Source organism: Glycine soja, chromosome 17 (assembly GCF_004193775.1).
Source record: "Glycine soja cultivar W05 chromosome 17, ASM419377v2, whole genome shotgun sequence".
Lineage (NCBI taxonomy): Eukaryota > Viridiplantae > Streptophyta > Magnoliopsida > Fabales > Fabaceae > Glycine > Glycine soja.
The window spans coordinates 11,422,780-11,439,025 of record NC_041018.1 but is presented as its reverse complement, the minus strand read 5'-3'; the positions used below and the strand labels follow the sequence as shown (position 1 = coordinate 11,439,025).

Sequence of the window (16,246 nt, the reverse complement as noted above, 5' to 3'; positions counted from 1 at the left end):
ACAATCCAATCCAGATATACGTCTATATAATCACATTGTTTCAGTAGATTAAGAAACAGGGTAATGATATGACAAATCGAAGATACCTACCATGTTGCAGTATACATATCATAGAACTTTTCTAAGGCTTTATCAAAGCAATAATGGCAAACCAAGAGATCCTTGATGTCAGTGACCTTGCATGCTGACTAGCAGCATTTAACCTATGTTAACACAGATTGAAATAAACTGACAAGCATATAGTATGAAACTAAATTGTTATTAAAAAATGTCATATGAAATACATATATGCACACATGACATGATACATTCTTGATGACATCCTTGGGTCACACGATTCAACTTTGGTCTACTAGTAAGTCCATCCATCCCCCACTACTTGTTTGGTTCTTCACAAGTTTATGCAATTTAAACAATTCACTAATAATTTTCTTCTAAATACATGACTTGCAAAAAAAACACATGGAAAATGCAGAAAAAATGAACTGGAGGGGGAAAAAAAGGTGACGGGGGACTGTACGAATCAAATTATCATATCTTCCATTAAATTTCAGAGTTATATTTGATGGTCAAGAGTGATACAAGGTTTAGCTCCAACACCAACGATGTTCAATACTCGTGTCAAAATACATTCATATCATATAGAAGAAAGGGAGACTTTAACCTTAATTCATTCAAAGCATGGTAAAGTAAACAAAGAAAACTCACCAGACGTTTAAGCTTGTGTGAATAATATTTTTGATGGGAAGGGTGTGTGTTAGGCTACCTTTAAAGCAAGTGTATGAAGGAAGGACTCATGGCAAGTATAAGCTGAAGCCAGAGCAGCAGCCAAAACCAGAGTTAACTGTAGCTGACTAGGATCAGTTACAGTTTAGTAATTAGTCTTATAACTGATTTAGGTCAATTACAGGTAGTTATTTAGCTAGTCTGTAGCTATAAATAGATACTAACCACCTATAATTACTCATTCGGTAATCATGGTGGTTGGTTAGGGAGGCTAGGCTCTAATCCCTAGATGTATCCTTGCATCATGAGATTACTAAAACGAGAATTTTGACCAGTTTTATCATCCCTAATTCTATATCCTTAAAGCTACACTCAGATTGCATCATGTTTGGTTTTCTTTGAAAGTAATTTTTACCAATATTTCATCTACACTGAGTTTCAATTAGAAACAATATACTGGTTGTGACACTCTTAAAATGTGTAAAATGAAAAAGAAAAAAAAGAGAAGGTAATGATATATGGATATTCATATGTCATAAACACTTATTCTTTTTCTTTATCTCTTTTTTATTATCAAATTATATCATCTATTATATTTATATTTTTTTTCCTCTTTCTCTCTCACATGGTAGTCACAATAACTAGAAATTCTAAACCAATCTAAAAAAAGGAAATTTTGGATTGGGTTTAATAATTAGTTCAAATTAGATTGAAAAATTACAAATCTAATGAGTTTGGATCGGATTTCATATTTCGCTATTGAAAATCCAATCCACTTGATTACATAGTATGTTTTTTTTTAACCTTTAGAGTTTGGGATTTTTAGCCCCCAGTTTGATTGTATTTTATTTTATTTTTTCATTTTAAGGCTACTAATAAATTATCACTATAATTATTATAATATATGATATGATTTAATTTTTAACTTAGAACGAAACATATTTCATATTAGACCAGTAATTAAAAATAATTTTTAAGTTAAATATATTAAATTACATACTATTTGAATACTTTCCTGATATTTTTTTAAAATAATCATTATTATTATTATAATAATAAATCTGATGAGAAATCAAATATAATTTAATTGGTTTAGATTTAATTGTAAACTTAAACAGATAAAATCCTATGAGAATCAATCGAATTAAAATTTGTTGGATCAGATAAAACAATGTCACAATCCAATCCAATGGTACCACCCTGAGTATTGAGTGTCCATGAATCTTTATTTAAAAGAAAAATAAGTAAAAATTAATGTTAGTACTTACGACACTCTTAACATGCATAAAAAAAAGGAGAGAATTTAATTTTGTTGGTTGAAAAAAATATGAGTATTATAAACTCCTATGATATGTTACTGTTTTTAATTTATACGGAAAAAAAAGGAACATGCGTAAAAAGTAAAAAAGCAAAAAAAAGTTTGAGTTGGAGATGCTCTAAATTTTGAGGACATCATCATACACGCAAGTTTCATTGTCTTCTGCATTAAATTTCCAGCAGACAAGTTGAAAAAGGAACCAAGGTAGATAAGGCCAACCGCCGTCAACCAACGCCCTAGAATATTAATTTCTCAATTGCCAAAGCATCCGTGTCAATTTGTAATTTATCTGATGATGACTTTTAGCTACCTAATTTATTTGATGCTCTAAAGGGGTAAATAAGATTAAAATTTTAAAAAATTATTTTAGTATAAAAAAATCATAAATTTTAAAAATTAAATAAAAGTATTATTTCTTATCAGAATAAAAAATTTGAATATTAATAGATTTATATTATAAGAATTTAATAGATTTGAAAGAATTTTATAGATTATAAGATTTATTTATTTTTTGAATTTTTAAAAACATGATTAAAATTAGAAGAGTCAGTAAAAAAATAATAAAAAATATTGAGATTTAAATAAAAAATAAAATTAATATAATTTTTTAATAGTTATATTAATTTTATCTTTATATCTTCATGTAGTAACCTTTCTTATAATAATAATTTTTTATTTTTACTTTTAGATTTAAACAATAAATTTAAAATAATAAATTGATTTTTTGATTTTTTAATTTTTATAATTATTTTATGATAAATCTAATACTATATAGTATTATCTTTCTTAAAAAAATTAATTGAATAACATAAAATTTATTTTAAAAATCCTGATTAAATATCATAAAATTTTATTATAAAATTTTTTTAATTTTTTTTTTAAAACCCCAATCCATTACATTCCTGATGATTCCCAGAGTTGACAATTTTGGACTAGTTTGTGATCCAGATTGTTTGGAGCAAAAGACACACACTGTTGCAAAACCTAGAAACATCCTTAGATGCTTGTGCTTGATGAATAACATAGCTCAGCATTAGTATGATCTAATATATAATATAAGCCACAACAGAAGCATCATCTGACCCCAAAAAGATGGCAATAATCGGTTGCAGCAGTGATGGACACATGGATGACACAAAGTTCAGCAAACCGATGCCATGGATTGGCATATACATAGCAGCAGCATCTCTTGCCTGTCTCATAGCAATGGCAGCAGATCTCATACACGGAATTCGCGGTCGCAAACTTTGGTTCCCTTGCAAATTCTTCTGCCTAAACGCCACTTCCTTGGCCATAATAGCTGTTGCAGTGAAGTTATCAGTGGATCTCAACACCCCCATGCCTCACCGCCACGATCAGCTATCGAAACTCAGCAGCAGCGCCTTGATCTGCACAATAATGGCCAATTCCATGCCAACTCTTGGCATCACAGAGAACAAGGACACCATGATGAACTTCATGGCCATGGCCATACTTGTGATCACCATGATTGTGAACATCTGCATACAGTTTGTCACTGGTGTTATTTATTTGTTCTGGGTGGAACATGCTGTCATCATGCTCATCATGCTAATTTTGTTGATGACCATGGCCTCCTCAGCCATAAGTCTTCCAAAGATGAAACACTACTTTGAGCTGAAGTATAAGATGAATGAAGAGGCACTTAAAGAGGGTTCAAAACTACTTGGTGAGGAAGGGAATCAAATGGTCAACAGACTCAGAGATCAGCTCATGAAAATTTGGATGATGGCTCACACAAGTAGTCCTCAATTTGTTCTTGGAAGGTCAGTGACTGGTACTGCTTCTGGTGCCTTTTGTCTTCTCAGTACCTTAACTTTAGTAGAGGCTATGCTTCGATCTTACTTGATGCCATGGTCGTTTGATTTTTGCACTGGTGACACTGACTACAAGTGGTCCATAATCTTAATTCTCATAGTTCAGGTTGCTGCAGTGGTGGTGGGTACTATAGCTCCTGCTTTTAGATGGTTCATTGCCATAACTTATAAGTGTCCCAATGTGAGGAAAAAGAGATGCAAGAGAAGGTTCCATGTAGAAGGGTACTGGACTACCAAGCTATTGTTGATTAAAGAAAGCCCTCTTGGTTTTCGAATTCATAATAGGCAGTACAGAAAACTTGCCCATGATGCAAAACTTGTTCTATTGTGTTTCTGTGTTAAACTGCAGGTGGGGATTGTGCTAATGTGTAAAGTCACCCAATACGTTTCAATATACCTCATGTACTTGATCTTGACATGTTGTGATCATTGCAAGAAGGTGAAATCCAAGTTTGTTTCTAGCGCCTCAAGCGTTAGCAGCTCGGCAACTACAGAATCAAGGCCTGGACCAAAGCTAGACCTGAGACGTTTTGTCTTGCATCTTGAAGGTGAGGAAGAGTTAGTTGAGGTGATGTTGAAACAGAACCGTGATGCCACTATTCACTGGGTTCAAGTGGGAGAAAAGAAGCAGCCAAAACTTCTCATTGAGTTATTGGAGCAGAAATGTTCTTTCTTGCAAGGATTCAAGGGAGTGGAGACATTTGACAGTGACCAAGTTCTTTCTCTACATTGTGTAGAAGCTGCATATAGTTGGTCACTTCCTTTGGTGACACTAGCTAGCGTTGTAGTATCGCTTCCAAACATCAATAGGGATTCAGTCAAAAAATTGATAAGTACTCTAAATGAAGGACTCCACTTTGTAAAGTTCATAGAAAATAACTTGGACAAAGAACGAGAATTGTTTAGACTCAGGACTGCTGCAGAAATTGTGTGGCTTGGAGTTGATCTATATGATAAGTGGCTAGATGTGGATCTTCATGAGCTATCGCTTCAAGACAAGAGCCCCAAAGAGACACTTGAGAAACTAGCTGATGCTGCAAAAATCAGGTATGAGAAATTTAGAGCCAAATATAACCACATATGCATAAAGGAAAGCCCTTCCTTATGGCCCATCAAAGTGTCCGCATCTCACACTATGTACAGAATATGTAAAACTGCTCTCTTAAATCATGAACTCTTAAGAGACAATTCAAGTGAGAGGTTGTTTGAAGCGCTTACAGTGATGATTTCTGATATATTGGGTGCATGTCTCACCAACTTGCCCCTTGTTATATCCAACAAGTGTTTGAATAGCACCATTGAAGAGAGGGAGGATACTGTCAGACATGCAGTTTACATTCTTGGTAAGACCAAGAAGATTATAGAAATGCTAGAAAAGAGAGCGTTTCCCCGCGTGAATTTCTGCCAAGGGACCTTCATTGAAGATTGGCGTTCAATGCATAAGCAAAACAGTTTTTTGCACTTTGTTCCATCTTCACTGGAGAATGACACTCATACAGATCCTCTCAAATCAAATGATCTTTACCTAAATGTTGACTAAGAGCTAGAGGTAATGGTTATTTACAATTTTGTACATTATTGCTGGAAAAGCTTTCAGATTTTGCTTGATATATAAAATTAGAAACTTAGGTGTAACAGGAATATTAGAAAATTGCACTGTAAATCACTAGTTTTTGCTTGAGTAACGTTTATAAGTGTTGAGCATATCTTCCAACAAGTAGGACAAACTTATAAATAAATACATATATGCCCTGAAATCACTTCATTCCGTGTTTCTTTTGTGTTGATTTAGTTCAATATGGCAAAACATAACCGCATATGCATTGCTCACGTTGCTTCAATAACATATTTGTTCCCTGGTTTACTCTGACTAGAATTACTCATAGTATTTCCCTTCAACAGTAAAAAACTTCATGGAACCGAACATGATTAGTTAACCACCATATCAACATTTCATCTTGCAAACTGGTTACAACAATGTCTAGCATAATCCATGTTTGCTTTCATGTTAAACTGTTACGGAAAGTACACTAATTAACACTTGGGTATAGGTAGCAGAGGCAACAGCAAACTACACAAGTTCTATATTAGAATCAGGCAGAGAAAACCTTAAAAAATACTACTACATATTAAACAGATTCACCCGCTAGAAAGCCCACACAGGAAACAATTAGTAATGACATTAGCCTTATCATTTATCAACTTACCTAAGGTATACTTTTCTTTACAAATGTTAGTTTGGTTAGAAAGGACAGTTAGTGAGAAGATTTGAATCCGCGACTTCTTCTCCCTCCCTTCATCCTTAAGCCCATCCTTTCCAACCACTAAGCCACCTTATATCTCCTACCTACCGTAGGTATACTTGAGAAAATATAAGAGAGATTTTCAATTAAGTGATAGAAGATTACTACCTGCAACAGTGGTGCTATGTTGCCATTCCTAAGGAGAGGTGGGGATTACTACTGCAACAGTGGTGCTATGTTGCCATGACTTTTTCCTCCTTCTCTTTTCCTTTAATCGTCCGACCCACCTTATATCTCTATGGTGTCTCCTCGTGTTTGCGGGTTACTAGATGCATTACTTTTTTCACTAATCTAGATCGATGCTCCTTTGAGCGGCAACAAATTGTCATTAATTTCTTACTGCATTGCAATTGCAAATGCATTTTACAGTAATGTAGCCAGTCTCAGTGTAGGCTTAATGCAAGATAACTTACAGATTCGGTGAGTGATGCATGGAATTGAAATTGTCACACTGACATGTATGTAATCAAACTCTTAAAACATAGATCCTGTCAAGTATAGTTTTCCTACTAAAAAAGAACCTTCCAATTTTCCTATAACAGGTGCAAAGATCCTATCAAAATTTGTCAAATCTTTCATCACTTATTATTTTTTAATAACTATAACTGATCTAATTCTCAAGGGTTAACTTGACCCGACTCTGGTTTGTTAAGGTATACATTTTTATAACAATTCTCACGCCATAACTTTTGTTCCCCATTAATTTTTAGAGCACTGTTATATTAAAAAATAACAATTAGATTCGATTATTTTAAAAATGAATAAAAATAAAATAATAGGGCGTATGTTTCATGTAATCCTTTTATACTCCTGAGAATATAAAGTGCGAATATTTATCCTCATTATTGTTAAAAAGGTCATGAAAAGAGACACAATATATACACAATAACTCATATCTCTTTATATCGATTATTAAGATTATATGGTAACTTGTTTGTAAAAAAAAGAAGATTATATAGTAATTCCTTAAAAAAACTATATATATAGTAATAAATTAATAATAATATTACTAGTATAATAGTAATCAATTATTTTTTTATCAACAATTACAAATACTTATTTGACCAACTAAAACAAATTATTTACTTTAAATGATCCGCTAAATTGCAGATAAATAAGGAGTGTTCAGATGACCCAATAAAAAAAATTATAACAGAATATAACTATTATTCAAAAACTCATATCCTTCTCTCTCATACTTTCGCTTTGATGAGGTTGCAGTTGCCCGGTGGAGTTCACTACTCACCAATGCAATGAATAACGCTAATTAGTTTTTGGATAAATAGTTATTTTTGTTTTTAATTTGTGTAATTTACTGAAAATTTAGAGTCTTTCAAAGTGTAAAAATACAAAATTTAGAATATCAGAAATGTAAAAAATAAGACAAATATATCTTGTTATTAACTTTCGTCTGTCACCATTAATAAAACAACCTACGTGGTATAGAGAGACCAATTTATCATTGAAATTATTAGTAACGTGTTCATCTCTAATTGCCAATCTAGGAACATATTTATCATATAATATTTTTTTGACTTTTCGTCTCCTTACCCCGCTAACAAATGCTGAAAGATGAAAATACAACATTTAGTTTTCGAACGTGTAAAAAGTGTGACAAATATATCCAAACGTTAACTGTAGTGAAAAATTATTATAATTTGAAAAAAATTATAATGATTGTGACAATTTTTTTCAACAAACTCGTAAATTAAATTGAGTTTGGAAGAAAAAAGAATACTCGTATTATAAACTACAAATAATTTTTTTACACTCTCATGCTTGATGAAAGGTTCAAGTAAAAAAATATTTATTATAAAGCATTATAGTTAAATTAAGTTCATGAATAATTTTTAGGAAAAATTACAATTACAATGACACTTTTAATTTGTAAAAAACACTCACTTCCTTTGGAATGCTTTTTTTAAGGTTATGATTTTTTAAATGATCAGTCAATAAAAAATAATTGTATATGATTTAAAAACATTAAAAATCAACAAACTTTTATTATAATTTGTAATTTGTAATTTGATATCATTGCATATACTAATAGACATTCATATTTTATTATGAAAAATTTATAAAAAAAACAATTTAAAAATAGTGTTTGATTAAACAAACACAATGATTTTCTTATTGTTTTACGTAAAATTTCTTTCTCTATGTTGATAGCATTTATTCAAGAGTTAACAACCAAAAGATTGATTTTTTTGTAGTTGAAGAAAAGTAAGAAGAATTCGCCAAAGCAATAAAAATTCACTTCCACTTGTAATATTTTATGCATGTCTCAACCATTGATGAAATTTAAAAATTATATAACAGAAACATATACTTACTGGTATGATATAGCTCTCTCGAAATTTTGTTGGAGTCATTATAAATTTTTTAAAATTATAATAATTAGTTACAATCTATTATTAACATTCGGATATATTTGTCGTACTTTTTATACTTCCGGAAACTAAATTTTGCATTTTCATCTTTGAGGTATTTGTCAGCGGAGTGGACAAATGAAAAGTCAACAAAATGTTATGACAAATAGGTCCGTAGGCTGACAATTAGAGATGATCACGTTAATCATCATTTCAGTGACAACTTTTTCCCTTTGTGCCATGCAGGCTTTTTTATTAACGGTGATGAATGAAAGTTAACCTCGGATATATTTATCATACTTTTAAAACTTCTAAGGATTAAATTTTATATTTTCATCCTTCAAGAAGATGTATTTGTTAACGAATTACATGTTGAAGGACAAAACTAAATATTTATCCTTAATTTTTTCTTCCTCTTTCGCATTAAAAATAAAGTTTTCTTCTTCTTCTTTTAGAGTGATCATTAGCTTTTTAAATTTATGAAAAATGATATTTTACACATCAATTCTTATATAATAAAATAAAATTTTCACTTTTCTCAATTTCTAAAAAAATATTATCAACATTGTTTTTCTTTTAGAATTGACTTAAAAACATATCTCTCCCAATCATCTCAAAACACAATATATTTATTTGATTTTCTTAGCCATCTATTCATTTTTATTTATATATTTTTAAAAAATTGTTTATTATAAATTTTAATCATATAAAATAAACATTAAAAAAATATATAAGAAAATTTTTGTATAAATATTTTATTGAAAAATATAAATTTTCCATGAATTTAATTCGTTTCAAAGTTTATTGTTAAACAAACAAATACGTATCACATAAAAAATTTAAAAATAATATAGTTATTCATTTATGAAATTAAGGCAGAACAATCTGTAGTCTGTACTATCCAATAAGATATTTTACGGCATTAATATATAATATTATAACATGAATTAAACTCTTAAAAAAAGTACAAAATGAATTAATAGGAAATCCATAAATATATGACTTAAAAATAATTATTATAAAAAATATAATATTTGATTATTAATAGTTAAATACGAATATAAAAGAAATGACCTTTTTGATACGTATACATATTAAATTTTTTATAATATTTATATTTTCGAATTAAATTAAATTTTGATAAAAATATATTTCCATTTTATGATGGCTGATGTGTGCCATGCACATGCCCATAGCTACTGATTGAATAATGCTAATTTAAATGTTGTATACAATTAATTAATAATTTAATGATAGCAGATGAGGTAGGTTGGTGCCCGTGGCCGGTGGGCATAGACATTGAGTGTTTCTGAAAATTTAATATTTTCATATTTATATATGCAATTAATTTCTCTTCTCAACAATACTTTATCAAAGAAGAATAAAGATAATATGATTTAATTGTTATTCTAGTTGCTGGTCAAAAACTTCGATAGTCATATAGCACATTTGTTAAAATATATAGTATAATTTTAAAAAATAAGCTCCTCTATTATTTGAAAGCTAATTTGAATGTTAAAATTTTAAAAAATATATATTATAATTTTTTTTGGATAAGTTTTAGTAATAAAAAAGATTTCGTTTCATTTACTTAAATACTTGTCATGAAAAAAGTACATATATAATAGAATTGATTAAACTTAAAAGTTAACTTTAGTTTCTATATAATATTAATTAATAAAAAATCATAATAGATATAATTTTTAAAATAATTATTTTAAAAATTAATAAAATTATCATATTTTCCAATTGTGATTAAATGAAAGTATTAGAATTCAATATTATTTACTGTTATAATAAGTATATCCAACCTCGTAAAAAAATATCAAAATTAAATGACGATATGAATACTTGTAGAAAGAGTAATAAAGCAAAGCAGCAATATATTTATTATTTTGTTGAAGCAAACACGGCCTTGTTGGAGTTGTTCGCAAGAAACCGGAGCGTTGATTTTCTTCTATTTCTCGATCGTCTTCACGAGGTTTAGTTTTCTGAACTATATACCATCAAATTCGTAAACCTTGAGGTTTGAGTTTCGAAAAAATTATTAATCGCCCAGCAAATTTCCTTCGCCGATAAAAAGTAAATTGTCGCAACCGTCTTGTATCTCTTTCCCTGTTTTTTAAGGAAAGATTGTCTGCAATCAGAGGTTTTTCTTTTTTCCTTGATTCCGTTGCTTGGAAGAGTTGATCGGAAATTCCATAATAAAATTTTCTTTTTAATTTTATATAACGAAGATTAATGTTCTGTTGCATACTCTTTTTGTTAAATAAGAATTTTAGGTGTAGGTCCATCTTCAATCTTCATCTTGTTTTTTTGTGATTATTGCTGGGTACTTGTTTTTTTTTTTTTTTTTTGCTGTTTCTCAATGATGCCCCCCTTTTTTTTTATTTCTAAAACTTAGTATTTTTTATTTTATTTCGAGTGATTAACGAATTATTTGTCCTTTGTTGGAAGAATGGACGATGCATCATCTTAGTTTTGATTGACTTTTGTTTTATGCTAATTCCAGGAAGAATGGCAAAGAGTTACTTCAAACAAGAGCATGATCTTGGTATATGCTGTATTTTTCTTTATATTGTTCTTGGTTGGTGAAATATAATTTTATGGAAAGCTGAATAACGTAAAAATAAATGGTTCATTTTGTCTGCAGAGAAGAGAAGAGCTGAGGCTGCTAGGATTAGAGAGAAATACCCAGACCGTATCCCGGTGAGAACTAGTTCTGACTTTTTCTCTACAACTATCTGTTAATGATGCAATCTATGTTGTTCTCTTATCTGTTTTGCCTGTTGAGGAACAATGCTTTTCAATCTATGTGACTCTTTTTCAACCCTATAAATGTGTTCCGATGTTTAAATGTTGTCTTTTGTGTTTTCTCTTTCATGTCATAATTTGGCAGCATAGATAGCTGACTAGCACTTGACCCTTGTGTCGGAATATTACTGGATGTGGGATCTAGATGCTTTATTTGCAACCTTCCATGTTAATAGTGATAAATGCAGGTCACTGGGTTGCATAATTAGTTAATTACAGATTTGATATTCATCAGGATTTAGTGTTGTGTTGTGCTGTTGTTGAGAAATTGTAGGTTCATGGTTTGACCACTTCTACCAGACTGGCCGGCCTAGTTTGGTTTTTGAAACATTTTGGAAATATACCGCATGCTAAATTATTGCAACTTGTGTTGCCAATTTTTTACCAATTTTGATTATCTCCGTGGAAATCCTTTATTGGAGGTTAAATTACCAATTACAGAGTCCATTGAATTATAGAATGAATTCAACTCATGGAAGAATGTTCAAATGATTTTTACTCATGAAACTGCATTTGTGACCTAGGCCTTTAACCAAGGTTGTATACAGTAATGCAAGTATGAAGTATCTTATGCCCTCAAGCTATTTTATTTGCATCTTAGAACTAGTTCTTCTTCATTCTATCTGTCATTTAAGGGCAATTCATGTTCACGTATGCTTCTACTTGCTGCCTGCTGTATGTGTGATACTTGAAAATGTACATCAGTGATATCTCTAGTTATTGTGCTAAATTTTCTCTCGATGTGCTTGAAGGTGATTGTGGAGAAGGCAGAAAGAAGTGATATCCCAAGTATTGACAAGAAGAAGTAAGATTTTGTCAATACTTTTCATATAATCTGGAAACGTCACATTATTTGTTTCTGCTCATGTTCATATCTTCAAAAGGAAAGGAAAATGGAATTTTTGGTATTGTATTTAAACTAGATCGTAATCAACAATAACATATTTTAAAAACAGAGGTCATTAGGCAAAGTAAGTGGAAGGCGAGAAATCATGGATTTTTTTTTCCTAATAGCAAAAAATTCTGGATCTTCAGGAATTTTTTTCTATTTGTCAATAAATTGCTGCAACCATTACAAGTAAGTTTGTAGGTGTAGAAGCTTACTCCAATAAATATGTTCCATTAGATGAACTCTTAACAAAATCCACATTGGATTGAAAGTGTGTATAATGAAAGTCATGCTTATAAAGTTTTGCATAAAATTAAAACTTTTACCCTCCATCCATTGTTTTTAAATTAACATACGGCATACCTTTCAAAGAAAAGATAATTCAAGCATTTGATTACATTCCTGTTTTTGTTTAAATTTTCTAAAATTTTATATGAAAATTTACATGCTAAGCAATTATTATTCAATAGATTGATCAAGATTACTTTTCTGCAAGTACTTATTGTGTACTAAATTGATCAAAACATTATATTGATTTTGGCTCAATAGACTATTGGCAATAGTTGAGAAATTTGTTGATATTGGTAAGTGATGAATTGTATGAATAACTATCAATTCATTATAATGTGGGTAGCTAAAGCCATAATTGCTACCTCTATTGAAGAACCTTAATTATGAATTAGATAAACAGAATTTGAACTGGATATCTATTTTTAAAAGAATTTGATGTTATATGAGTGTTGGTTCTCGTATAGCTTGGCACCTGGCCGTGATGGATTTGTATTTTGTGCTTGATGATAACGAAGTGATAGAATGGACTAGATATCATTTGCTGCAATATTTCTGTTGTCAAATGACTTTTTGTCGCATGACATTTAAATTTTCTTAGGTGTATAATTGGCAGTAGCAGCCGTATGCCCTTTGTTTTAGTTATCTAACTGAATAAATTAATGTAGGTACCTTGTCCCTGCTGATCTGACAGTTGGACAGTTTGTCTATGTTATCCGCAAAAGGATTAAATTAAGTGCAGAAAAGGCAATCTTTATCTTTGTGGACAACGTCCTTCCACCTACAGGTTAAAACTTCAGAAAATAATATTCTCCTTCAATTTTATTTGATTCGATTTTGCAATATGATTCTTTAGCCTTCTAATAGAGAGTAGCAGTAGCCTATAAGTTTTCTGTGTTTCTCAATTTTTTCAGGAGCAATTATGTCTTCCATATATGATGAGAAGAAGGATGAAGATGGGTTTCTTTATGTTACTTACAGTGGAGAGAACACTTTTGGGGATCTGACTTCCCATTAGCATTATTTTAAAGATTGGCACTATAATATAATTGCTTTCTCATTGGCCAGTCTCATAAATTTGTATCGGTACTCGATATCAAAGAACATTGCTCTCAATACAATGTACAGTTTGTATATAAACTCTAAGAAGAACCTGTTTAATGTTAAAAATGTTTCCTCCTTTTCAGCCTTGCAACTCTTCGAGTAGTTTAGTGTTTGAATTTTCGTAATCCACTTTTCCCCTTCATCTGGATTACATGGTTATTGGGAAGAGGCAAACTCGCATGGAATTGAGTCAGTAATCATTATTTGGTGGAATTTGGCATAATTTTCTACTGGATTGTGGAATTTATATTATTTCAGAGAGCAAAAAGGGCCTGAGGCAGGGAACTAGAGCTTCTAAGAAATCTTAGAATCTTATCTTGGCTTCTCAAGAAAGTCAGCACACACTGGTTGCCTTCACGGAGAGTATGATCAATTTTTACTGTCAACAAACGATCTAGGAGCTCTTTAATAGAAAGCGAAAACACATAAAAGACAACATTATTTTAATCACATTTATCATTTTACAACTGTACTCAACTTTGGTTGATCACACGTCCTCTCTCACATCCAAGTTTTTCAAGGCTTTCCTCAATTCTGAGTACTTGACCCAGTTTCAATATACTAATTTATTTTAATAACTGAATTAAGAATTGGGTTGCAGCACCAGGGGAGAGTGAGTCTGAGATAGCATGAGAAGGAGAAGCCTGTTGCCTTGAGGAGTGTTAGTGGGAAAAAACGATAGCAGATAGGTTTTATTTTAAACTTTTAATAAGTTGACAAAATCTACACAATATACTGTTGCAAACATATACTAGTCTATCCCACCCAACTCATGTAAAACATTTCTCCTTCATGGCTTCACCGAATCATACTCTTATTTAGCAGGGAAACCTCCTTAACCAACTACCTGAAAATCACTTCAATAAAATTATCAATTACAACAACTAAGGTACCCAGACAGAGGTCAATTTCTCATATATACCAACCAATTGGATAGTGTTTGATATGGAAAACAGGAGTCGAGAGGGTCTCACACTGATATTTCCACTACATTCAGTTTAGTCACTACTCATCATTCATCCACAAACACACGGAATTCTCAATGTTCAACTGGAAATTCATTCAACGCAGTTATCCATATCCTCAAAAAAGAAAAACTCAATACACATTAATTTAAAGACAATCACTCAGGAGCTGCACAAAAAAAAAAAAGAGAGTGCAAAACAAAATAGCTTAGGATGCGTTTGGTTTCTATTTTTAAAAACTGGTTTTAGTTTTCAAAATGCAACTAAATAAGGTTGCTAGCAGGCGGAGAGTGGTATAAGGCACAAAACAGAATGTGCAATTGAACAAGATGAAAACAGAAGACATGAAAAAACATCTCCTAGTTATCTTTTTTTTTTTTTTTTAACATTTGTTTTGGAAGCAGTTTTCATAATTTAAAGACTTTGGACAATGAAATTGATTGTTCATTGTTGAGTAGTATGGAAGTGTTATAGAAAACAGATGCTAAAACCAAATGGGATCTTACTGTTGAATTTCTTTTTCGCGATACTTCCATTGTTGAGCGAGTATATAAAATTCTTGACAGCCTCAGCGTTGAAGCGGGCGGTGTACTGCCAAAAAAAAAAAAAAACCGAATCCGTAAGAGCAATCCGCGAAGGAGTTAAGTTAACGAGATAGCGAGAGAGAGAGAGAGAGAGAGAGAGAGAGAGAGAACCTGAACGACAACGACATAGTATTTGGAATTCTTGCGGTCGCTGCAATCGACGACGTTGGCGGGGGCTTGCGTGTTAACGAGAACGATGCTTTTGCAGAGATGGTGGACGGAGGCGGCGGAGAATGGCGTCGCACCGGGCTTCGAGGGGCCAGTCGTAGTAATCGGAAGGGACTCTCTTGAAGGAAAAATTGGGAACGCCGTTGCTGCGCAGAATGGAGGAGAGGCGAGTCACGGTGTCGGTGGCAGTGTCTTCGACGGTGTCGTTCTGGGAAGCGGGTGATGCAAGATGCGAATGCTCCAGTTTCGATATGCGTTGCAGGAGCTGGGTTTGGACTCGCTCCAGCTCCGCAAGGGCTTCCTCCATTCTCATTTCGCGCCGGGTGTTCTGCTTCAACTATGGTCACATTGTGGAGCATCTTCTCCCATACACCCCTCTAAAATTATGTATATTTTATCAAATTTATTTTTTATTGATAAAAATCCAAGAAGATATTAAGGAGTTTCCAACCCTTAGACTTATAGTCTTTTGCTATATACATGAATAACTCAATTGATACCATTAAAATTTTAGAGACTAAAATCGTATATTTATGATATTTGAGGCAATAGTAGTGCAATTAAACCTTTTATTGTAGGTTTTATGAGCAAAGGTGGTTAGTTGCAATGAAATAAAGATATACTCTATTTGTTTTTATTATAATACCCAAGTATGAAGTGGTACATATTTTTTTTATAAAATTCAATATATAATGTTTCATGGATTAATTATTTTAGATTAAAAATATCTCATTAAAAGAAGAGAGATAATATATTGATAAAAGATTAGAAAAGATAAGTGTATTAATGACAAGGAAAGTTTTGAAAAAATTTATAAAACTTAAGAAAAATTTATTGTTATCAACTAAATTAATCATTTTTCTTAATTATGATGAAATAGGTA

General features: G+C 31.4%; 2 protein-coding genes and 1 pseudogene across 4 annotated transcripts; 2 read left to right on the top strand and 1 right to left on the bottom strand.

Annotated features, from left to right (window-relative positions):
• Positions 1–2,952: 2,952 nt before the first annotated feature.
• Positions 2,953–5,644, top strand: LOC114394237. Its single transcript, XM_028355909.1, has one exon. It carries the CDS (start codon positions 3,137–3,139, stop codon positions 5,417–5,419), a length of 2,283 nt encoding a protein of 760 aa, XP_028211710.1. The 5' UTR covers positions 2,953–3,136; the 3' UTR covers positions 5,420–5,644.
• A 4,747-nt stretch (positions 5,645–10,391) lies between these two features.
• Positions 10,392–13,737, top strand: LOC114392049 (autophagy-related protein 8f). 3 transcript variants are annotated; one of them, XM_028353083.1, is made up of 6 exons: positions 10,392–10,532; positions 11,064–11,105; positions 11,205–11,260; positions 12,118–12,170; positions 13,211–13,329; positions 13,457–13,737. In XM_028353083.1, exons 2-6 carry the CDS (start codon positions 11,069–11,071, stop codon positions 13,558–13,560), a joined length of 369 nt encoding a protein of 122 aa, XP_028208884.1. In that variant the 5' UTR covers positions 10,392–10,532; positions 11,064–11,068; the 3' UTR covers positions 13,561–13,737. The 3 variants fall into 3 exon arrangements, with proteins under 3 accessions (XP_028208884.1, XP_028208886.1, XP_028208885.1); XM_028353085.1 differs by having other exon boundaries at positions 10,435–10,633; positions 13,457–13,728; XM_028353084.1 differs by lacking the exon at positions 10,392–10,532 and adding an exon at positions 10,554–10,700.
• A 329-nt stretch (positions 13,738–14,066) lies between these two features.
• On the bottom strand, positions 14,067–15,787 carry LOC114392048 (annotated as a pseudogene).
• Between the last annotated feature and the right edge of the window lie 459 nt (positions 15,788–16,246).

What these genes read in the sequence shown, in the direction of transcription:
- LOC114394237 (XM_028355909.1), top strand. Translation starts at nt 3,137, where the DNA reads ATGGCAATAATCGGTTGCAGCAGTGATGGACACATGGATGACACAAAG.
- LOC114392049 (XM_028353083.1), top strand. Translation starts at nt 11,069, where the DNA reads ATGGCAAAGAGTTACTTCAAACAAGAGCATGATCTTG. An exon ending in AATACCCAGACCGTATCCCG is followed by an intron (nt 11,261 to 12,117) that starts GTGAGAACTAGT and finishes ATGTGCTTGAAG; the next exon opens with GTGATTGTGGAGAAGGCAGA. An exon ending in CCAAGTATTGACAAGAAGAA is followed by an intron (nt 12,171 to 13,210) that starts GTAAGATTTTGT and finishes AAATTAATGTAG; the next exon opens with GTACCTTGTCCCTGCTGATC.